Raw genomic sequence first — 24914 nt, forward strand, 5'->3', positions numbered from 1 at the left:
CCACGGAAAATGGCAAAGTCCAATTTCATTTGTAGTTTCTGGGAGTTGACAGGAGTCCAGATGGCGGGCTTTATTTATAACTACAAATGGGACGGCAATCTTGACATTTTTTCCATATTTGGCGATAAGTGTTCAAATTGATGTAACAGGCCATGATGGGAAGTATGGGGACTGAGAAACTCAGAAGGTCATTTATTTGATCTTTTTGCTCAGTACAGGATCTGCTGTGCAGGATACAACTACAGCCTTTGCCTAATGACCTCCATTGAAGGAGGGAGCTGGCTCCTCAACTATCAAATGGCTCATACTGTTAGGAGGTTTCTCCAAATATTTAGCAGAAATTTCATTCACTGCCATTTCTACCCACTAGTTTCAGTTCTGGCCTTTGGAGCAAGAGTAAACAGGTATGCTCCATCTTCAATGTGAGAACCCTTCAGATATTTGAAGATCACTATTTATTTATTTTTAAAACACACACAACTTACTCATCAGGTACAACATTAAGACCACAATAAAATGTCAGAGAGGAGAGGGGGAATCATGTAATTCTATATTATTGACTATCTGATGAAGAAGAATGGAGAGCAGGAGAGAGAACATGAGATATCGTTTCAGGAACAAATGTTCTGGATCACTGGGATAATTTAAAGCAGGACATCCACTGAAGTTCTTGAACTAGCAAGATTTTCATATAATTAAATGTGTTTACAGTATTGAGAGGTCCAGCCAAGCTTGTTGTAACCAAGTCACATTGACTGACTGACAAGTCATGACTAGGTTCCATTCCACCGATTTAAGCTACATCTAATTGTGATCAATTGGTTTTGCGAAAGCATGCCCAGACTGCCCAGTCAAGAACTATACATCCTATAAGAACTTGTAGGAAGTCATTTCATAGAATCCTAAAAGTGTGGGGTTGGAAGGCTGAAACACTGACACACAGCAGAGACACAAAATTATTACTGCATGAACCGCATGAAATAAATATATTTTATACCTTCCCACCCCCAAATGGGCCAAAGGTGACCTTGCATAAAAATGAACAAACCATGTAGGAAAGAGAATATTGGGTGGGTCTTTTCCTGCCATACTTACTAACTTTACTGGCAATTATGGAAAAGTTGTACTGTGCGGTAGTCTCTCTGTCCAGCAGTTCATTTGTGGCAATAGTTCCTTCCATTTCATCTATAGTAAAGTAGCTGTCCACATCATTCTTCCAGTCTATGAAGTACCTGCAGATGTGTTTCGGGGAGGGAAAGAAAAACAAGAAGGAAATAGGAATGCTTAGCTATCATAATAGCAGTTGGTGAGGTACCATCAATTTTGCTACTCTGGTTTCCCTGATTAATAATGAAGAAGCAGTGGCTGCTTCAACGCCAAGTCGGAAGGCTAAATAAAGGAATAAAGAAAGATGGACTTGAGGAAAAAAAGTTAACCGAAAATATACTGTATAATAATATTTGACACTATTTTGGTCGTTCAAGTTTGTGTTTTGGACTGAATGCCTTCTTCGCTACCCCCACCCCACCCCCCAAGACCATCAAAGTTTAGAACAAACCTTTTAAATGTATATTTGTTAATGCTCTTCATAAATCCAATTTGAACACTTGTTTTGCTGGCTGTATTCATAGTACTTAGAAATGTTGTGGGAAAACAATGGTCACAGTATATAGCAAAGTTGCCATAAAGTGACTAGAAAGATTGCAATCTGTAAATGAGTGTCATATGGAAAACAGTGTCATGTGTGAATAGTTACATTTGTATCTTGTTACCTATTTATAAAAGCTTATAAATGAGTATGTTTGGTGTCTTCTGTCTGAACTGTGAGGTTGGAAGGACACATTTCTTGGCCAAGAATAAAGCTTGAAGTTTTGCCTCAATGCCTTGTTTATTGACTCCGCGAGGCAATGATCCAATGGTGATTTCCTACCACAGTAAGCATGCTTCACCATGTACTTTCATTGTTTATTGCTGTTTTATGATTATTTTATGGATTAAAGCTACACTGATTTATGCTGTTGATTGTAAACTGCCTTTTATAGAGAGGCGGGATAAAATGCTGCAAATAAATAAATAGAAAACCTCCTGAAAAGCCAGACATACAAATCTATCTCTCAAGTTCTATAACATTGAGAACCTTAGAGGTTGTCATAGGTTGCACTCTTTTGAAAACAAACTATTGTGTTGAGATTTCAGGAGGTGGTTCAGTTTTAACTTATTAGGGAGGATATTAAAAGAGCTTATCTCCCATCAGATGTCAGGGAGATAAAGAATTACACAACTTTTAGAAAACATCTGAAGGATGTTCAGGGAAGTTTTCAAAGTCCAACATTTTATTATTTTTAGTATTTTGCTAGAAGCTGCCTAGAGTGGCTGGGAAAACCCAGCCAGTTGGGAGGGATATAAATAATAAATTGTTGTTGTTGTTGTTGTTGTTGTTGTTGTTGAATGGCTTGGGTAAGGCAAGTGTCTCCTACTACTCTCATGGGATATGGAAGATCATCAAAGAGAGATTAAGTATCACAGAAATGATCTCACACAAAGGTAAGACACACAGTTGCAGTCAAAATCTGGATTTTTTTGTTTTGTGGGCTTGGGCACAATTATCCATTGTGCTTCAACGTTACTCCAGTTTAGCTCATAAAAAAATATGAGCTCCACAGAAGTGCAACAATTTCCCAATATCCCAAGTAAGAAAAAGTTTCTGGAAATGTTTAAGAATTAATCCTCTCAGATCCAAAAAAAAAAATCATTTCTCAGTTCCTGTATTGTCTTCAGCATCTCATTTCTCAAACGGTGGCTTACGCAACTGTCCAAAATCATGAAAAAAATATGTATTAAATACAAATTGGTTCAAGCAAGTGGGTGGGAACTGAGTTGGCACCTACAAAGCAAACAGGAGTGTGGATTATGTTTTGCTTTACAAATACAGAATGTGGAATGTTAACTGTAATTTAAAAAGAATTCTATTTCACCCTTCCACTATCTTCAGCTAGGCAAAAATAACAACAAATAGCACAGAGAGAGCCATAACAAACTGAGTACCTATTTGGTGATGGATTAACATTACTCATGCTGTTAACACTCATGTTTGCTCTGACAGAGGATCTGCAAGTCCAGCTCTATGAATTGCTGTTGGTTGGTTATATGGATTATTGCAGGGCGGGCTAGAATAATCCAACATGGTTATTGTGGCCCATTTAAAATCCTTCCATGCCTTCCTTTTTCAAGAAACTTGGGTGCTAGGGGATCCATTTCTTGAACAGTTTCACCTTCCATACACAGTCTAACTGGTGGGGTCAGCAAACATTTTCAGCAGGGGGCCAGTCCACTGTCCCTCAGACCTTGGGGGGGGGGAGGGGACTGACTATATATATGTATTTTTTAAATGAACGAATTCCTATGCCCCACAAATAACCCAGATATGCATTTTAAATAAAAGTACACATTCTACTCATGTAAAAACACCAGGCAGGCCCCACAAATAACCCAGAGATGCATTTTACATAAAAGAACACATTCTACTCATGTAAAAACACGCTGATTCTCGGACCGTCTGCAGGCTGGATTTAGAAGAGGATTGGGCCGGATTTGGCCCCTGGGCCTTAGTTTGCCTATCCATGGTCTAACATAAAGTGACAGTTTACCATTTGGAACCATGCAGTTCTGGTGCCCAGTTGGTTTTCTTTCAATGCTCAATGGTATCTATAGTTGAAGAAAACCTGATAAATACATGCATATATACAAAGAGCTGCTTTTTGTTTTATATATGCTTATGTTAAAATTCTAACCACCTCCCAACCTGCTGGGAAAACAAAACTTGATCCATGCTCTGTTTGACAACATGCCGCTACTGTTTTCTTTTGTGGCACTTTAATGAGACACATGCAGGAGAACTTCCCAAAGGATTGTGCTAATTTCACAACGGTTGTCATCAGGGAGCCTATGCTTGAAGAGTAATTTGTCACTGAAGTGAGAGAGGAACACTGCAACATTTCACCCAATGTTAGTAGCGGCTGGCCCCTTTGAGCAACAGGGGCATTGCCCCACCAACCACAATTAGCCTTCAGCTGCTCCCCAACTGCCTGGTTTCTTACTGATAATCAATTCAGGGCGTCGTACTTCAGCTAAGTCAAAGCCCTGCCCCTTGCAGAATTCTGCAGGGCAGAGAATGGAGACAAAACTACATCCCCCCCCCAAAAAAATGTTTAAAATAACCTTTGTTAAAAATAAAAAAAACAGAAGCCTTTTGGTTAGGAATTGTAGGTGCAGAGATACTGAAGGAACTGAAAAGACTGCTTATGTACGCTGCAAGGATGCTTCTTGCCCAGAGCTGGAAAGACGACAAGATAAGCTACTAGGGTGGACTGGCAGATGAAATTACTGGATTATGCAGAGATGGCAAGATTAAGCGGGAAAATCAGAAATCAGGAGGACCAAAACTTCAACAAAGAATGGGGCAAATATATACTGCTTTAAATAATTATTTCAATGACACATTGACTTTGGATATAATGGAGGATGGTAAAATAGATGGACTTGCAATATGCAGTTAAAAACGTTATTCAAAGAACCCACAAAGGGGAGGAGGGAGGTTTCGGGATTCGGAACAATCTTGTGCAATTCTAATATTTGTAATAACATTAACTGTGTGGAAGAATTTGTAAAATAAAATAAAAACTTTTTTTTTTTAATAAAAGAGAATGGAGACAAAACTAGAATGAGTTGCCCCTGCCTGTCATTGGCTCTGGCTCCCCCTGCTGTTGGCCTCCTTTCCACCATACCAGCCCCAATGGACAATAGCCATCACTGCCTGACTTCAGCCCATATTGTGATAGGTAATAGGTAACCTTGTTGGATGTTTTTCCATTTACATAGGCCAATAAGTGCATGTGTCTGCACATGAAAATATCTTTCATCACTCAGGCAGACACCATGTTTTTGAATGCTCAAATCCAAATGAGATGATTTGTTTGTTTTCTTTCCCTGCTGCTTGCATGACGAGAGATATGTCACAAGTTCTGCTGACCTGAACAAACACCATTTTACTGCGAGGGCCCGATGAGCAAAGCAATTATTGATTTGACAGGATGCAAAACTAATTTACATGGATAGTCCTGCAGGGAGTGAGAAAATCTAAAGCGGCTAATGCTTCCAAAATAGCAGTACATTTCATATTCCTGTTTTACCAAACAGCTCTACACAAGTTGGGGGAGGGGGGGAGAGAGATTTGCTGCATTCAGATTAAGAAGCACTTCCTAACCATTGTCTACACATTTCATTGCTCCTCGCCATGCCCTTCTAAGATGCACTGTGCATTTGCTTAACGAATGCTCCTGTCATCTCCACTGTCAGCTTTGCATTTCTCATAATGAGCTAAACGGTTTATCAAGAAATGTTGATCTTTGAAAATGCTTATTCGATTCTAATGTTTCACAGGCTGCTGGGTTATGGGGGCAATGATGCTTGACTCAGAAAGTGGGGTGGGGTGGGGGAGACAGAATCATGTCCTCTGTTTTAATAACATCACAGATGTTTTGACATGATTTCCAGTGAATGATACAGGCATCTGAATCTGTTTTAGTAAAATGGCATCAGTATAATGAATGAACTGAGATATACATTGAGTTCCATGAAAACAGCTGCTTTGCCCATGCAATCCCATTCATTCACACAAAATAACATGGGGAAATGGATCTTGTTCACTAGGAACATAAATGTGTGGTGATTTCTGCAATTTCAGCATTTTCTTTTTTATTTTTGCATTCCCAAGTACCAACTACTACAGAATGTGTACACAAAGGCCCCCTTTAATTCTATCCTATTGGTGTAGTGGGTTCCATGTCAGAGGTTACACATGGATCAAATGTGAAAGGCTTTAAGCTTTAAGGGAAGCAGGTGGTCTAAACCACTGAGCATCTTGGGCTTGCCGATCAGAAGGTTGGCGGTTCGAATCCCCACAATGGGGTGAGCTCCCGTTGCTCTGTCCCAGCTCCTAGCAGTCCGAAAGCATGCCAGTGCGAGTAGATCAATAGGTACTGCTGCGGTGTTAAGGTAAATGGTGTTTCTGTGCTCTCTGGTTTCTGTCACAGTGTCCCATTGCACCAGAAGCGGTTAAGTCATGCTGGCCACATGACCCGGAAAGCTGTCTGTGGACAAACTCTGGCTCCCTCGGCCTGAAAGCGAGATGAGCACTGCAACTCCATAGTCGCCTTTGACTGGATTTAGCCTTCCAGGGGTCCTTTAATTTTACCTTTAAGCTTGCACAGTGAAATTCCTCTATCCCCTCCCTCTGCACTTACCTAAATCTGTTCTAGGGTTTCCCCTTATCAATACACTTTGGGCTATTGAATTTTAGCAGCCCTCCTGCCTCTCCCCTTCTGTTTTAAGTCATTGTTGCAGGGCCCTCTATGACACTGGTTCAGTTCAGCGCCCAGTACTGGTAAACTGGTCACACTCCCCTAAAGCCACCACAGGGTGGGGAGAGATAGGAGGGAAGTTCCATTGTATAAGTGTAAATCCTTGCACTGATGGGACATATTAACTGGATACCACACACAATACGGAACAACTAAATTCTGAGACTCCTAAATCCTTAAAATGTGAAATGAACCTGCCTCAAGCATCTGGTGCACATCCTCTCAGGATTTCTCATTTTCTTCTTCATTCAGTGCTCACCTCTCTATTTCTATATTCCTGACAGCTTTGATCTTCACCCAATAAACTCGTTCCTTCGCTGAAACTTTGACTGCTTTGATTCTATCCAAACAAGAAAAATAAATCTCAGCATTCTCGATGACTTTCTGCAAAACAGTTTTCCTCCTTCTCTATTCTTTAAATAAGTGGATTTCCTTTCTGCTATCATTTAGCTATTATCTTCTGATCCCCATATGTCAAAGCTAACAGATTTGAAAGTCCCTTTTTTTTTGCCTGATAAAGTGTAATAAATTGCCAGGACTAGTGTTACTTCTGCTAATGTGAGCTGTTTTGAACTGCTTTGTTCTCTGGAGTTGTGCCTTCTGCTGCACAAAGCACAGATCTATCTTTTGTTCCTGTCTCCATTGTTTTGCAGATTACAGATTTGTGTAATAGGCATTGTGATGGCTAAAACTGTGCCTGGAAAACATCTCAGAGAAAATGAATTAATTTGCAATGAAACGATACTGCACAGCACATTATATTGCCTATTGCATACGAGAACACTTATTGTCTTCCACTGTCTTCTTAAAGACCTATTTTCCAGTCCCCCTCAACTTCATTATGCTTTGCAAGTTCTTTCTTTAAAATATTGTTAAAGTGACATAGGCCATTATTTACCCTGACAAGGCAAACTAGGTTTTAAAAAGCTAACACAGCATAATGGTTGTAAGACACACTTGGAAGTTGTAAGCACACACAACTGTTTGCAACTAATTTATGCTTTTGCTAACTTCTGTTTATTGACTTTTTAGTTTCAATTAGAGGAGATAAACCTTATGGAGTACTGAAATCTAATACATCAGTAACTAACAACTGCATATATTTTCTTTCCTTCTGTTAGGCCAATAGATAAATAAACAGAATCAGCTTAATAAATAGGAAATAGGGGTCTGGGCAATTATCCTCTTCAAATAAATAAATTGCAGTATCTCCGCATCAGCACTCCTACATATTAAAGCACCAAAGGCATTTTCTGCAAAAAAATGAAAAAAAATGCAAGAGTGCAGCCAAAAACCTACAGACCTTTTGAAACCGTTAGAGTTCATTTATGTGGACCAAGAAGTGCCCTTGTTATTTATCCTAAGAAAAGAAAAAAAACAGCCTTCATTTAAAAATCAAGATTCTAGTCCTTATGGTTGCCATGATGTTTACCTGCCCATGGACTGTCTCGCCAGAATGGTGCATGCTCTAGTTATCTCTCGCTTGGATTACTGCAATGCGCTTTATGTGGGGCTACCTTTGAAGGTGACCCGGAAACTACAACTAATCCAGAATGTGGCAGCTAGACTGGTGACTGGGAGCGGCTGCCGAGACCATATAACACTGGTCTCGAAAGACCTACATTGGTTCCCAGTATGTTTCCAAGCACAATTCAAGGTGTTGGTGCTGACCTTTAAAGCCCTAAATGGCTTCGGTCCAGTATACCTGAAGGAGCGTCTCCAACCCCATCATTCTGCCCGGACAATGAGGTCCAGTGCCGAGGGCCTTCTGGCAGTTCCCTCACTACGAGAAGCCAAGCTACAGGGAACCAGACAAAAAAGACCAACCAATTGTTCAATTTATATTTATCAGCTGTAGTTTGCAAATGCTGTGTATCTGATCTGATCTTCATTTTTATCAGAATGTTTGTGAGTACCCCATGACATCACAGCAGTCAGCCAATGCCTTGGGGTATGAGCGAGAGCAACAATATTGGGGGGGGGGCTGTGGTTATCAAGGCTAGCCCCGCTCCCCAAAAGCCTTTAGGTCAAATCCATCTGTTGCACTGTAGAAACCTAAGACTGATGATCAAACTATTGGGTTTAGAATACGGGTCACTTTTCTCACCTTCTAACAATAGACACAGGGCGGCAAATAGTTTATACTTACCTTAACAATCTTTCAGAGCACGTCTATCATCTTGACACTAAAATAATCTGATTTTTGGAATCAGATGTAGGATACTTTACTGGAGTGAACCAAATTAAATGTGTCATAAGCCAATTTACTAAAGTGATATTTAAGAATTGCCTTGCTTTCATCAACCATAAGTGCATAGTTCTCTGTTGGACAGCTTATTATTTAAATTCAAATGAGGCCCTGTATCTTAAGCCATTGATTGTTCATTTTCACAATAAGAGGGTTAAACATTGCCAATGAGTCAGAGCATATAAAGCCAAAACCTAGCCTCATCCCTTGAAATCCAGATTTATTATAAATATTTTCAGGTAGATATTTTGTAGTTGGTAAAGTGGCATTTCTAAGCACCCTAATCCTAAATTGAATTACATTTGTGCCGAAGCACACTTACTCACATACTTATTTGGGATTATTATTAGTGACATTATTAGCAGATGTCATTCACATGCTACATGGCATTTTAAAGAATTAAAGAACCAGGTTCCTGACCTGTGGGGCTTGCAAACTAAAAATAAAAATTAGGGAATGGAAGAAAAGGGAAGGCAAATGTAGAAGAGGAATATTATGCATAAATATTCAGAAAATGATGGATGCAGCTTTACCTGAGAGTTTGGAGAGGAAGCTGGATTTATTTGAGGGATGGGCTGATCAGCTTATTCCATCCCCTTGTGGTCTCACTGACACTCACTCATAGGTTTGCTCCATCCTGTTTCATCCCTTTGCAAGTCATTGCAATCCATGGTTTGAGGGTGAGCAGAATGGTCATGTGTAAGAAACCAACAGAAGCCAGTTTGGGGATCCCCAAAATTCAGGGCCAGCCCACGACATTTTGTCACTGTGAGCAAAATGTGCTGAAGCCGCCACTCCCTGTCCACAAATCTGCCTCCCTGCCTCTGCTGTTGTGCTGCTGTCAGCCCCCCCCCCCCCATTGCAACTGTGCCCTCACCTATGGCTGCGCCCACGCTGTCAACTCAACATGACACAGCTGTGAGGGCACAGCAGGAGCAGCAGTGAGGGCAATGGTGCTGTCCTGGTGGCATGAAAGCCCTGGTGGGGCTGGCAGTAGCACAAAGGCAGGGGACGGATCTTCCACCTGAGGCAAATGGACTCACCTTGCCTCATGCATGGGTCACCCCTGCCAACTATCTCCTTCCATTTGTTAAACATTGTAAAGACATACACTAACCCCTGGTGGAGGTTCTAACACTTGTTTTAGACTGGAAGCCTTCCATTTGGCCTCCAGGACTTGGGGGACCTTTGTCATTCCACTACACTTGAAGTGTGGGACCCAGAAGGTTCCTCCAGATTGTAAGTGCTGTGGATTCACCGGATTTTTGTTTTCTTGGAGAAGGACCAAACTGCTGATCCCTCATTTTGAAAACAGAATTAACTGCTCCTGTCGTTCATGTTACTTTATGTATTTATATATCACTGACAGCTTCAACTTGGGAAGACATGGGACATTTTCTCACCTGACGACACTGCTGCCAACATCAAGGTCCTGGGCAGTAACAGCTCCAATGATGGTCCCGACCGGAGTATCTTCATAAACCTCCATAGTGTACAATGGTTTGCTGAAAATGGGTGGTTCGTCCATGTCCAACACATTGATCTTCACCGTAGCAGTATCCTTGAATGGGCCCACAGAATGGAAGCGATGGTCAAGATGCACATTTGAGGCCTCTACTTTAAAAGTGTATGCCTTCTTTGTTTCAAAGTCCAATGGCTACAATAAAGAGGAATGCAAAATACAACGTCAGATCAAGGACTTATAAGAAGAAGTCTAAAACCACTGGGTGAGAGAGAAAATATATATGCATATTTAAAATATTTAATAGAAGACCATTTTGCTTAGTATATTTATACTGAATATGCATTTTGGTCCTGGGTGGGGAGGAAGTGACCAATGGCAGACAGGAGGGACTGCAGCTCAGTAGAACAGCATGTATTTTTCATACACAATGTCCTTAATTCAATCATTGGAGTCTCACAGTTAGCCCATGTGGCTATCCCTGCTTGCAATGCTATGAAATCCCAACTCCCACCATCATTGCTAATGGTCGGGAATGATGGGAGTTATAGTACACAATTTTTAGTGGTTACCATAGCTTCATACCCATGAAGCAGAGGAGTTCAACAAAAAAAGAGCTAGGATACACCTTTGCCATTACATGTCTGAATTACGGGCCATTGGTTTGAATTCAGTTTGTGATAAATTTTTGGCGGCTCAGTAATACAGCAACAAAATGTGGCCCTCTTGGTTCTTTTGGATCTCTGTGGCTCCAGTATCACCAACCACAATGCTCTCCATCACCTCTTCTCTCACACTCTGTTTCCCCAGTCAGCTCGGTTTCATTTGTCAGAAAAGATTGGTGTGGGTGGCAGGGAATGGTCATCTGTTTAAATTTACTGAAAAACTATGGCAAAAAGAGCTAATTGGGTGGTTGTCATTTTGGAAGAGGCATGCTTCCTTTCCCCAGCCACCTAGAGAGTGGCATGGGGAGAAGCTTTTGGCAGAAGGGAAGGCATGCTAGGCTGTGCAGACACATAAAACATTCACGTGTGCCACACAAAATGCCAGCCTCTTCATGCTGCAGCACCCCTTTATGTAGCAAAAAAATATATATTGAAGCTTTCAGCAGGCGATTCCGGCATTAGATGGAACAGTGAATCAAAATACCAGAATGGTGGAGGGGGGGGGAAATCAGGAGCTGCTTCAGTAATTATTTTTGAAGTATCGGGGTGGAGAGGAAATATCAAAGTTATGACCTGGGAATTCTATACATAAAGCCACGGATCACTGCCCACTTTACACCCTACCCTCCACCTCAGTATGCCGTAATGAATGTCTTTATGTCTTATACTGCCCGAGGCTGACAAGCATGACAGAATATCTACGTATACTGTGAATCAATCAGTTCCACCATTCAGCATGAGTCCAGGTAATTTACCAACACGATGGTCTGAAATCTTTTTATTTGCCGAACACGGTCTTGCCCTTGCTCAGTCATTCCTATCAGAACTATTGTTTCTGTCCCACATCTATCCCATTATATGTCCAAAAATAATAATATGTTGCCCCCCCCTTTTAAGATCACACGCACAAGAAGTCTACACGGTTACCCTGCTGATGACAAAAAAAGAAACAGAGGCTCTGCTTGTCTTTACATACATTTAACTGGATTGGGCCCCTGATTTCTTGTGAGGGTTTATTGTGGATGCTTAGCAAGCAGTGACATCTCGTGGTCAGCTTTAGGAACGTCACAAAGCGTTGTCGTTTTAAAATGCATCGAACAGAGAGGGGATTAGAAGGAACTGAAATTTACAGTCTTGCAATGTACAAAAATTAATGCATACTTTTCAAATTTCTGTAGCAATTAGTCATGTTCTACCAATATCCTACCTGGCATGAATGCAGTCTCTGCTTTTTTATAGAACTGGCATCAAAAACAGGTTTATTATGAATTGGCAAGGGATTAATAGTCACTCTAAGAAAGGAACCAAAAAAAAGCAAGTTTTGGAAAGTGTTCGAATAGTGACTTTCCATAGGGATGCATTAAACCTTTTTGAGACGTGTTGTTAGTCTGACTGATACTCCTTTTCTCTCAAAATTCCCCAGATGCAATGCCTGAGGAGGTATATCCACATTCGCCTCAAGGGTTGCATCAGACCTGAGGAATTTTACAAATCTTAGCAAAATCCCACAAATGTCTCTGTTCGCCAGAAACCTCCAAAAACACGATCAGATTTTGCTAAAGGACACACACAGTGACAACCTTAGATTCTAGTTATTCTGGGCCCATTGCACAATGACCAGTCTATCTCCTGGTAAGCAGCAAGACGGGGACAAAGGTAAAAGGCAAAGGATCACTGGAAGGCAATGTCCAGTTGAATTTGATTATGGGGTGTGGCACTAATCTCTGCTTTCAGGCCGAGGGAGCCAGCGTTTGTCCATATGACTAAACCGCTTCTGGTGCACAGGACACTGTGATGGGTGCCAGAGCACATGAAAATGCTGTTTACCTTCCTGTCACAGCAGTACCTATTTAGCAGCAATATGACTGGCTGGAGGTCAGGTGAGCAACAGGGCCACACCACATATTGCTGCTGCTTACCAGGAGATAGATGGGGAGAGGTGAAGGGGTCAGTACTGTGCAAGTGTAACAGGAGTGACTTATTGTGTCCAACCACACCTAAACTGTCGAAAGGTTTTTCTACTCCTGGGGAACCTGTTGTACAGGTGATGAAAATGGAGGCACCTGAGAGCATACAAGAAATCCTGCTAATTGATCTCTCTGCCCCTTGGGAACCTACTGTGGAAAAAGAGGTGCAGGAGGAGAAAGATTGGCTGTCAGTCAATGAGGAGCTACCTCAAACTGATTTCTCCACCCCGTGGTTGTCTGCTGTAGAAAAGGGGATGCAAGAGGAACCATTGCCTGCAGAGATGGAAGAAAATGAAAACAAAAAAACAAAAACCACACATCATGCGTGGTGGGTAGAGGAAAAGGTTATTTCTCTCTCCTGCAGGATGCAGTAGTCATAGCAACAGCTTTGGCCAGGCAGGCTCACGATGTGACCCATGAGAGCAGCAAAATAACCAGAGTGTGATGAGATAAAATCAGGCCAAGTTATTATTGATAGCAGAAGGCAGGGTAAGGGATGGCATGGCATTGGCTCCCAAAACCAGTTCAACATTCCCCAAGCCCCATGTTGATGGAATGGATCAAGCCAGGTCTGGACCACCTCAAACCTGTTCCATGGGAGTCAGTCAGTGCTGAAACCTGCTGTGGTACAAGCCAGCAAGCAAGGTGTCACTGGGCGACCAGAGTGCAGATTCCAACAAAGCAGAAATCCCAAGCTTGGGGGTGCTGCGGTCAATCCTCCCCTCAGGGCACTTATGGGGGCTCCCCCATAATATGTTGGTCCTGTCCAACGCCATTTCCACCCTCATACATACAATGCTTTTCTGCCTAACGAAGCAAGGCCATATTTTCACTGAGGGAGAGATGGAAAAAACCCAAACAAGTGCCAATCAGGTTGAGAGAGAAGAATTCCTTTCTGGTCATGTCAACCAGTGGCCCAAAATTGCTCAGTGAAGGCTCTAACCTGAGGGTGGGTGGGCACTGGGCAGGATGACCCTGAGCTCCAGGGGAAGCAGCCCTATATGGGCTTTGCAAGGGCTCATGAGACAGCATCCCCCACCCCACCACACAGAGAGGATACTGGGCAAAACCTTGCCCAGTATTTTGCTGCAATCTATGGGCCACAGTGTCACCAGGCAAAGGCGTCTTGTACTTACTGGACACGGAAAGAGGCTTAAAAGAGAATTAGACAGATTAGTGGAGGATAAGGGTTCAAGTTTCTGGGGGTCATGAGTGGGAGAATACTATTGAGCCTGCTTCTATCTGCTTTGACCCTGTGTAAGCAGAAAGCTGGATAAATGGGCCATGGGCCTGTCTCAGCCAAGCTCTTCTGATAATCTTATGCCACTGTATTTATTGCAATTTGAGATTAATTCAGAGAGCTCTCCTCAGTGAAGGTATATGAAGAATTCCAAGGGGAGCAACAGGTGTTTCAACAAGGCTAGATGAATTTCTTCAGTGTTCATGTGCTGCCCAATCCCAAAGCTGTTGCCAAATTTTGACAGAAGTAAGATTTTTGAAGTGAATTTTAAGATTCCTGCTTGGGTGAAATGCCTGAGGAAATTTTAGGGAAACAAATCTAATTTCATAAGCTTGTTGAACACTATAATCCTAACCATGACTAATTGAAAGTAAGACCTATTACTCCCATGTAGATAGGTTTAGGTTTGCAGCCTAAATTGCTCAGAGGTTTCTGAGAGAGAGAGAGAGAGAGAGAGAGAGAGAGAGAGAGAGGAGATTAATCTACATCATTCAGAGGAAGAAGCGTGAACAAACCTATATTGCACTAATTGAACTCAATGAACTCAATAACGATGACAATGAAAATCAATCAGATAGTCCTGATTTATTAGACTTCTGCTTCATATTTCAGCCTGAGATTATTCCTCAGGAGCTCTGCAAAGACATTTCCCATGACCTGTGCATTATTGCTATCTGTTGATGCCCTATGCAAACACTCGGGAGTTTGGTTGCCACCACATCTTGCCTGGCATGAAGGTGACTATGGAGGTTCCTCCTTGGAGAAACATCTGAGGAACTTTGAAGGAAGCCTAGTCAGTCACATGGATGGCAGGCAGGAGCAAATCATGAGAATCATGCCAAAGAATTTGTTAAGCCCTAACCAGAATTCTGATTCCTTCCTACATGCAACCATTGTGAATATAATCATGGTGCAACTAGTTCTGGATACGGCCTATTGCGTGTCGAGGTCCCCAATCCACCCCTCAAGTAAAACACACTTCACACCAGATATAAATTTAAGGTTTTGGCATTAATTTGGCCACAACTTTTTGAATACAAAATAAGTGAGTGGTTGCTTAGGCATTGGTTAAGACTATCTGTCCCACTGGGGACAGAACTGACATCCACCCGCCTGTGGAGTCAGTATAGGGGAAAACGCTTTGGGGAGAGAATGTGCGCCCGTTCTCCCCAAATGCTCCCAGGGGCTCTTGCGTGGGCCCTGTCCCCCGACCGGGGGGAAACGGACAAGCATGGTGAGCCCCTGAATTCCTTTAACGGAATTCCCCTCGCCGCCGCAGCCTTGAAGGGGCAACCACAGCCAACCTGCCCCTTCGCAGCATAGGAGGGGCAACCACAGCCAACTCTGCCCCTCCTAAACCAATTTATAACCAATGCCTAACCGCCAATCTTACAAGTTTTGACTAATTGCTACGTAGTAGGCGAAAACCAAATGGCACCAGCCAATCAGCCAAGTGGAAAAAATTCCTACCAGGCCCCTGCTCAACACAGACGACCCCATGACAGGCATAGCAAGGTCAATGCAGAGGCCTAATAACAGGGCGGGAGGGCGGGTGATCCGATGCATGAAGCCAGGAGGGCTCCGACGCTGAGTGCAGGGTCATTTATAGGCTCTGGGCTGTCCATCAACAAGTTGCAACATAGAAATCTCCCCAACGACAGCCAGAGCCCAATCGCAGTAGTGGCCATCCATACAAACCCGCCCAGCAGCAGAGGGGTGACTTGCTAGCCCCAACCGCAACACGTGCTCTCCATGAAGGAGAACACGCTTTGTTATAAATCAAGGCTGGGATACCATTGTCCCCCCCAGATGCTGTTGAACTCCAACTCCCATAATTCTCAGGGCTGATGGGAATTGGAGTCCAACAACACCTAGACATCTATGGTTCCCCAGTTCTGCTATAAACAATTACGTAAAATGGAAACCTGGGATTTTACTCCATCTTGTCTGTACTAATCTGCTTTAGCACAAAATATGCTGATTTTTTTTTTTGGGGGGGGGTTGTGCTTTCATGCAGACAGGGAGAATAGAACGATTTCTGTCAAAATTAAAGCAAAATCAAATCTTGAAGCAGAGAATGCAACACAGGCTGAAATTGATTGAATATGCTGTTGCAATAAACATAGCACAAATACTGAGAAGGAAGTGTTTCTCTTCATTCACAGTCTCCGCACGGTGACAGGAGACACGCAGTGCTGTCTGCTATCTGCGAAGACTTGCACAGCTAAACAGTTTCTATATTTATCCACAGAGCAGGCACTGCATGAATAGGAACAGCCAGGCATTTTCCTATGCTGCATTATCAATGTTCTTTAGACCCCAGTGTAGAGAAACCTGTTCCCATTTGCTCTCTTTGTTTCAGGCCGGCATAATGTGTGACGCACCAAGCCAAAAACACCTGACTTGTCACATATTGCAAACCCCTCTATTTGTTATCGGTTTTTCTTTTGTTGGGGAGGGTATGCAGTCTCCAGAAGCTTATAAAACAAGAGGTTTGTTCACCCCTGTGGGCCAACATGCTTTGTTGCACAACCCATCAAGCAGACTTTGAGAAACTTCTGTTTCTTCTATCAGTGCCAGCCCTTAAGGAAACAAAAAATTTAATACACACATTAATCACATAATACCAGAACTTCAAATTAAACGGTAGCAGATGGCACAGTGGGGCTGCACGGCTTACCTGATATCTCTCTGGCTGAATTGCTACTCCAAAGCAGGATGGAGATGGACAAAGGCAGCAGTGAGGTCAGCCTGGTGCGAAGGAACCACAGGAACCAATCTTGTGCTCCTGCCAGCTCATTTGCACCTTGCTGGCCTTGCCACTGCTCCATTCCAGTGTGCAGCAGCAACTTGGCCTGAACCCCACTACAACTAAGACATTATATTAAAAGGGCTTAATTATTATTCCACTACCGCTTGTGAGGATCAAACCTGTATGAATCCCAGGCAGTGATTCACTTGACTATGAATGCAGACTACACCTACAAATGGGGGTATCTATCTATCTATCTATCTATCTATCTATCTAATATCCTTTTAGTTGGCGGGTTTGGTTTGAATCCTGCAAATGGACTTCAAAGGAGTCATTTGAGGGTGTGCTGTCAGCAGCAGCTTTGCACCCCTTGCTGGCACCCAGGACATGTGCCGGGAGTGGGGTGCAGAGGGTGAACAAAACCTGCCACAACAGTCAAGTCACCAAGGCACAGGGCACAGAGGGTTCAAGGGGCTGCTCTGCATCACCTGCCAAACTGTCCAGGGTGGAGCCTGCCCTTGGCAGGCACAACCTCCCAATGCTGGCCAGACAGCCATCCAGCGAGGGGGGCCGGAGATGCTTTGGTAGGGCTAGGCTGGGCTCTGGAGCCCAGAGACCCCCAATGCTGGCCGGGTGAGATGGGGATTCCTGCATGGGGGTGGTTGGTTCATGCCTACTCAAAATCATGTGCCTGGGGCTACACCCCCTTAGCCATCTCCATGTTATGCCCCTGGCTGTCAGCACCAATCAGCTCATGGGCAAAGAGAATACACATTCAAATGAACTTGCTCTCAGCAGCACCAAAGATGCAGTGATCCAGTCAGTGGCGTCGCTAGCCTCTGCGCTGCTGGGGGCGGCGGCGGCGCAGAGGCACCCCCTGGGGGAGGGGCACGACGCGCGCGCCGTGACGTCATCATGACGTCACGACGCACGTGTATACAGAAAGGGGGATTTCCCCCTTTCCAAGGCTTTTTTTCGGCGGGGTGGTGGTGACCAGCGAGGAGGGGGTGACAAGCGTGACCCCCACCTCGCTGGTCGGGCCCCCTCCCGCCGAAAAAAGCGGCGGAAAGCGGAAAAAGAAGCAGAGCGGCGCTTAAACGCGCCTGCTCTGCTTCCTTTCCAGGCTTTCCCCGCCCCCCCCCCGTGGTTTTTTCGGTGGGGGGTGGTGACCAGCGAGGAGGGGGTGACAAGCGTGCCCCCCACCTCGCTGGTCGGGCCCCCCCGCCAAAAAAAGCAGCGGAAAGCGGAAAAAGAAGCAGAGCGGCGCTTAAACACGCCTGCTCTGCTTCCTTTCCAGGCTTTCCCCGCCCCCCCCCGCAGTTTTTTCGGCGGGGGGGGGGGGTGGTGACCAGCGAGGAGGGGGTGACCAGCGTGACAACCCCCCTCGCTGGTCGCCCCCCCGCCGAAAAAAAGCGGCAGAAGCACCCCATCCGTGTGCTGCTGCTCCCGGGGTGACGGAGGGAGCGGCGGCGCGTGGGAGTGGCGGGAGGGGCCGCCGCTTGTCACCCCCACCCGCCGCTGCTCACCCTGTAACTGGGGGCGTGCCGCCCCCACCGCCCCTCCCCAGCGACGCCCCTGGATCCAGTTCCCCACCCCTATTCTAGGAAAACCTAAAGCCAGTTCCCCACACTTGCTCCAGGGAGCAATCTGTTCCTTCATTGTTTCTCAGCTGTGGGGCAGCTACCTAAAAGGCCTTGCTGGAAATAGTACCGTATTTTTCGCTCCATAAGACGCACTTTTTTCCTCCTAAAAAGTAAGGGGAAATATCTGTGTGTCTTATGGAGCGAATGGTGGTCCCTGGAGCTGAATTGCCCAGGGGCCAAAAGAGGATCATGCCTTTTATTTTACAAAGAGAAAAGGGAGTGTTGAAAGGACCCCGCTCAGCAGCTGATCAGCAAGAGATCGGGAGAGATAAGAGTCCCGGCTCCCTTTCAGCCCCGCCCTCCTTTGTTGAATGTGCTGCAGAGGGAGGTTGTTTGTTTCCCCAAGGCATGTGACTGGCTGATTAGATTATCTGTCTGGAAACAGTAGAAAAGGCTCCCTTTCCTTAAGATTTTTCAGAAATGTGAGTTAAACCCCATTAAAATGGGGCTTTTCCTCTTTGCTTTTCCCCCTTTGCAAAAGGAGCTTTGCTTTTCCCCCTTTGCAAAAAAGCTGCAAAACCTTTAGCTGATCCTCAAAACAAACAAACAAACAAAAAACAACCCAGGGCTTTTCCCTTTGCAAAAAAAGCTGCAAAACTTTTAGCTGATCCTAAAAAAAAGCCTTTTGCCTTTGCAAAAACAGCTGGAAAACTTTTAGCTGGTCCTCAAAAAAGCCAGGGCTTTTCCCTTTGCAAAAAAGCTGCAAAACTTTTAGCTGATCCTCAAAAAAAAAAAAAAAAAAACCCAACAACAACAACAACAGGGCTTTTAGAGGAGGAAAACCAGAAAAAAATATTTTTTCCCTTGTTTCCTCCTCTAAAAATGAGGTGCGCCCTATGGTCCAGTGCGTCCTATGGAGCGAAAAATACGGTATATATGAGCCCACATTCATACTGATAAGTTAATGAATTGTGAGTTCCAACCAAAAAAAAAAGCCCACCTTTTCCACAGACTCAAAGGAAGTTCTATCATAAATGCATTTCCCTACCTGGAAGTGACATACCTCAGTGTGCATCCTTGAGCACATGGAGAAAGGCTGTCGGATTAAATCAACTAGCTATACATAGCTTTTATCCTTTTATATATGTATTTAAAAGAGTTGTATCCTCTCAGTCATGCATTATCTTTGATATGAAAAGCATTATTTAGGTGTACAACAAGCCTGGCCAACTTGTGAGCAACTGTACCTAACACAGCTCACCAGTCACATATTGTGGCCTGGCAGGTATAAGATGTTTCTTCTACTTTGCTGTCCTAGACAAACAGAAAATGCAAGATCTTCATTAAACTGATGGTAGGTCTCTTTTGATGATTGCTGGTGGGCTGTGTTCAGCTCAGTGGGTCACATGCTTGGGAGGTCTGGTGTTAACGTATAAGAGACAGAATTAACTTTCTGAACTGTAAGAATCTATTTATCCACTTAGAGATCATAAAAGCTTATTGATTGTGATGCTAATAAGGCAGTAGAACTTGCTTGCTTAACTTCCATTTGGCTGCTGTTTCAGTGCCAACCACCATGTGGCACTAGAAGACACAAGATGCTCAAATTGAAATGCATTTGATCCTTTCTAAGAGATAACAGAGGTTGTACCTGGGACTCAAAGCTCAAAGTCACACAGTCAGCAGCCACATTGTGAGATTTAAGATGTGCTACAAACATACCTCCCGCTTAGCAGTGTTGGATTACGACAGCTATTGAAAGTAATGAGGGAAAGGATCTGGCTTGTAATTTCCTCCAGCCAACCCTGTTTTTCACCAGCATATATGTTTTTATTCCTTCCTAAAAAAACAAACCCCAGTGTATATTGTTGTTGTTGTTTTGCAACAACAGAGTGACTGACAAGTGTTAAACTATAAACTTGCATTAGTAACAAGCCCAGATACTTTTTGGATTGAATGTTGGTTACCCCAGACCATCTCTATTCAAGTGATTTGCTTGAGAATAGGGAATGAAACATTGGTCTTCTCAAGTCCTAGGTCTCTGACACTCTTTCTTTCTTTTACATGTCTAATGAAGCAGCCTAATTTAAACCTCTTGCACAAACATGCAGATCTGCATTTAATAGATTTCACACACTTTTGAATGCTGTGATACAGTTCTTGTCAGTCTATACACATTTTTTTTAAATGTACTTCGAAATACTTAGAAGTTAGCCAGTCCTTAGACTCTCCTCTTTTTTCTTTCTTTTAACAGACACTAGTCACTTGCAACAGTGTCCATCGTTTCCACCACATGAGTTGAAAATGTGCTATGTGGTAGAGAGAGAAAAAAAAAAACCACATGGTGGCCATGTTTTCTTTTATTCAATCTCATTGGAAGCCTAAACAGCCTCAGTCCTGTATACCTGAAGGAGCGTCTCCACCCCCATCATTCAGCCCGGACACTGAGATCCAGCACCGAGGCCCTTCTGGTGGTTCCCTCATTGCAAGAAGTGAGGTTACAGGCTACAGGGAACCAGACAGAGGGCCTTCTTGGTAATGGCGCCCGCCCTGTGGAACGCCCTTCCATCAGACGTCAAAGAAATAAGCAGCTATCCTATTTTATAAAGACATCTGAAGGCATCTGTTTAGGGAAGTTTTTAGTATTTAATGCTGTATTGTTTTTAACACTCGACTGGGAGCCACCCAGAGTGGCTGGGGAAACTCAGCCAGATGGGCAGGGTACGAATAAATTATTATTATTATTATTATTATTATTATTATTATTATTATTATTAGCACTCCCCGAGAGTGAGAGCATGTCTTCATATCTTGCTCTGCCTGAGGAGAATTGCCGATAGATTTTCAAACCATGTGGCAGGAACTGTGCATGCCAGCAGCTCCAGGTAATTAGTATGTGTGTGTGTGGGGGGGGAAAGAAATAAAGAGGGTGCTATTTCATAATGGATTCTGGCAGGAGTTAGGATTTTGAAGTGGGCTCATATCTCATCCTCATATTGTTCCATGAGGTATGGATCAGGCAAATTCACTCTGGAATTCAAAGCCACCAAATTGCTCCCCCCATCTCTACAGCTATTTGTTCCAGTGGGGCACAGACCTTCTGCTGGCTTGGTAAGCCTTGCTTTTAGTTCACACCTCCTTAACTATTCTCTTAATAAACTCCAGCCATTGCTGTCAGGCAAACAGACGTGGTGTGTGTCCCCAAGAAAACAGAGTTCCAAAGGCCAAGCAATATTCATATCTTAAACAGCTGAACAGACCGGCAGGTAGTTTTATAGGCCCACTTTGTTGCCCTTACCTTTCTGGCGTGTTAGCTGCTGAAAAATGGAAATGATCTGTATGAATTGCCTTCTGATGTGTACGGAGCATTAAAAACAAAACAAAACAAAAAAACCCTTGCAAGAGGGGAGGCATTGCGTTGACAAGACTGACATTTCTACAACTATATGGGAAACAGCTTCCGACAAACACCCATGCATTGAGTCCACATATTTGTTGTGGGCTCTGGTTCCTAATTATAAGCTCCCATGGCCAAACTAGGAAAGATGCTACCCTTTAGATTCTTTAAATGCAACGCTTCAGCAGCCAGCAATTCTTAGGAAACAGTGGAGTGTTTATTCCGCTATTGTAAATGGAGCCTTGCACTTGCAAGTCTTCACCTGTCTACTCAGAAGTTAGTCCCACTGCATTCAATGGAGCTTATTCCCAGTTAACTGGGTAAAGACTGTGCAGCCTTACACTGAAATCCTAAGCAATTTTATTCAGAATTAAGTCCCACTGAGTTCAATAGGATTTACTCTCTGGTATGTTCCTGATCATTCTCACATTTTCCTATTACAGTGGTACCTCGGGTTAGAACAGTCCTGTTTACGAATCATTTGGTTTACAAACTCGGCAAAACTGGAAGTAGTGCCCCGGTTTGCGAACTTTACCTCAGTCTAAGAACGGAATCTGAACAGTGGAAGGGCACCAGTGGAGGGAGGCCTCATTAGAGAAAGCATGCCTCGGTTTAAGAATGGTTTCGGTTTAAGAACGGACTTCCGGAATGGATTAAGTTCGTAAACCGAGGTACCACTGTATTATTATTACTCACTTTTTTCCCTGACAGGGACTCGAGGCAGCTTACAGCTAAAAATTTATTTCATTCTGTTTACCGGTGGAAGGTTTGTACACGATCCCTTCCCTCACATACTGTTTCTTTGCAACAATCCTGTGAGGTAGGCTAGGCTGAGAGATTTTAATTGGATCAAGGCGACAGGTGTATATGTGCATACAACGTATACATGTGCAGCGAGATCAAATGCAGGAGAAGCTTCTTGATATAGAAAATGATGTCCCTATTTTCATCTGAGAAATATTGGAGGGTATGTGTTTACATCTTGCTTTCTAAAAGTTATTCACGCAATTGCTATTTGTGTGAATGGTGTAGGGTTGGTATCTTGTCCATGTTTGGTCCATACACCCATTCGAAAGACTGGGCACATGAATCATGTGAAGTACTAAAACTTTTACGGCTACTAATTTTGCATTTGTTTTTAAAAGACCATTTCTGTCCCTTCGGAGGTTTACGGCCCACTTGGCAATAGTCAAACAAAATGCCGCACGATCTTAGTTACTATAGAGAGTGATTGATTTGAGCTGAAAATGTACTTGCTTTTGAAAACCACAGGAGACAGCAGCTTCCTGACTGGGAGATACAATGGACTCTTTGCCCTTCAGCAGGATTACATAGCTACAAGTTTATCTATTGGAAGATTCCAATAGGGCTGGACTGACAGGTTGGTGCCAGATAAATATAAAAACAGGGCTGAGGACGGGGATGTGAGAGGGCGGGGGAAGGAATCCAGTTCCATACTTATTTTAATGTGTATGCACATAATTTACAATTCCAAAAATAACGTGCGACTCAAAACACAGTTATCCCGCAAACCTCACACTTTGCTGAATTTTGTAATGCAGTTATTCAGCCAAATAAAATGCACGTATTAGCGTGAAGCCTGCATTCAGATGCATGTTTGAGTTAAAATAACGTTAGAATACATTATGCTAGGGGAAATTGGTTTTCAAAAAGAAAAATAATGTGTATATCAGGAGAACTACACACTAAAATGCTGACAAATTTTCACAAGGAATTTTTTTTAAAAAACCCACAAACTAATGCAAAATTTTAGAGACCTGTATATTGGGGAAATGGCAAAGGGAGAGTAACAAAAAATGAGTGATTTATCCATCACCAGCTGAGGATAAAAATGGACTTCTGATTAACAAGAAATCTAAACTGATCTCTCTTGCCTATCAGCATGTTGCTGCCCTCTTCTATTGATGGTGCTTGTTTTTCTTTTGGGCTAGGTGCTATGAAGGGAGGCAGTTCTTGGCCTAAAAATTCAGAAGCTGTAAGTCTGATTTCAACCTATTTAACTGTGTGAAGTAATTTTGAGGTTAACCACTATCTACCTTTCATGTACCTCCAAGGGGAGATGGGTTATTGGGTTGTTGTTTGTAATTTGATTATATATTTTGCGGTTTTATATTTTGATTTTGTTCTGTGAACTGCCCTGAGACCTCCGGGTATAGGGCAGTATATAAATTCAATAAATAATAATAATAATAATAATAATAATAAAAGAAATACCTTTTTCAGCTTGATGACCCCTTCTTGTGTGTTCTCATCTGTGCCGATGTCAAACAAGTTCCCTCCATCTCCTGGAACAATAGTATATTCAATTTCTGCATTTTTCCCGGAGTCTGGATCAACCGCTCTGATTCTTCCAATGGCTGAACCAATGTGAGATGTTTCAGGTACTTTCAGGTGGAAGATACCTATGGAAAATTGAAAAATCACTTCTTCAGCTGAAATCTTGGTAAATTATGGATAGTTGTAATGCATGCTGCTACCATTTATATAGGTAAAAAGGTAAAGGCAAAGGACCCCTAGATGGTTAAGTCCAATCAAAGATGACTATGGGGTTGTGGCGCCATTTCGCTTTCAGGCCGAGGGAGCCGGCGTTTGTCCACAGACAGCTTTCTGGGTCATGTGGCCAGAATGACTAAACCACTTCTGGCACAATGGAACACTGTGACGGAAACCAAAGCACACGGAAATGTCCTTTACCTTCCTGCCACAGTGGTACCTATTTATCTACTTACACTGGCATGCTTTCGAACTGCTAGGTTGGCAGAAGCTGGGACAGAGCATCGGGAGTTCACCCCATCGCGGGGATTCGAACCGCAAACCTTCTGATCGGCAAGCCCAAGAGGCTCAGTGATTTTGACCACAGTGCCACCCACGTCCCTACCATTAATATAGCACATTAGGGCACTATACAATCCCAATCATAATAGCCATGCCAAAACTGTTTTCCCCTTCCAATTCTGATTTTAAAGGTGAAACACAAATTTAATAAATACATTAAATATAAACTGGGGGGTGGGGATGGGCATTTGAGAGTTTTAGATTTGCAGCCATGTCCCGGTTGTTTTGTTTTGGGCAAGCATCAACCATGAAACACCCCAAGCCATTAAATCCTATTCCCATTACATCAGCCATTCAGGTAATATCTGTTGAATCACGAAGAGCA

At 43.3% G+C, this 24914-nt stretch overlaps 1 protein-coding gene across 2 annotated transcripts in view; it reads right to left on the reverse strand.

Annotated features, from left to right (window-relative positions):
• Window positions 1-24914, reverse strand: part of CDH12 (cadherin 12) — a 243202-nt gene that overhangs the window by 11416 nt on the left and 206872 nt on the right. For both annotated transcript variants that reach the window (XM_033154397.1, XM_033154396.1), the window contains exons 6-8: window positions 23969-24156; window positions 10071-10324; window positions 1096-1232 (exon numbers count right to left, since the gene is read on the reverse strand). In XM_033154397.1, coding sequence (XP_033010288.1) covers window positions 1096-1232; window positions 10071-10324; window positions 23969-24156 — 579 coding nt within the window. The remainder of the gene's footprint in view (window positions 1-1095; window positions 1233-10070; window positions 10325-23968; window positions 24157-24914) is intronic.

This window comes from Lacerta agilis, chromosome 7, assembly GCF_009819535.1.
Source record: "Lacerta agilis isolate rLacAgi1 chromosome 7, rLacAgi1.pri, whole genome shotgun sequence".
In the NCBI taxonomy this organism is placed as follows: Eukaryota; Metazoa; Chordata; class Lepidosauria; order Squamata; family Lacertidae; genus Lacerta; species Lacerta agilis.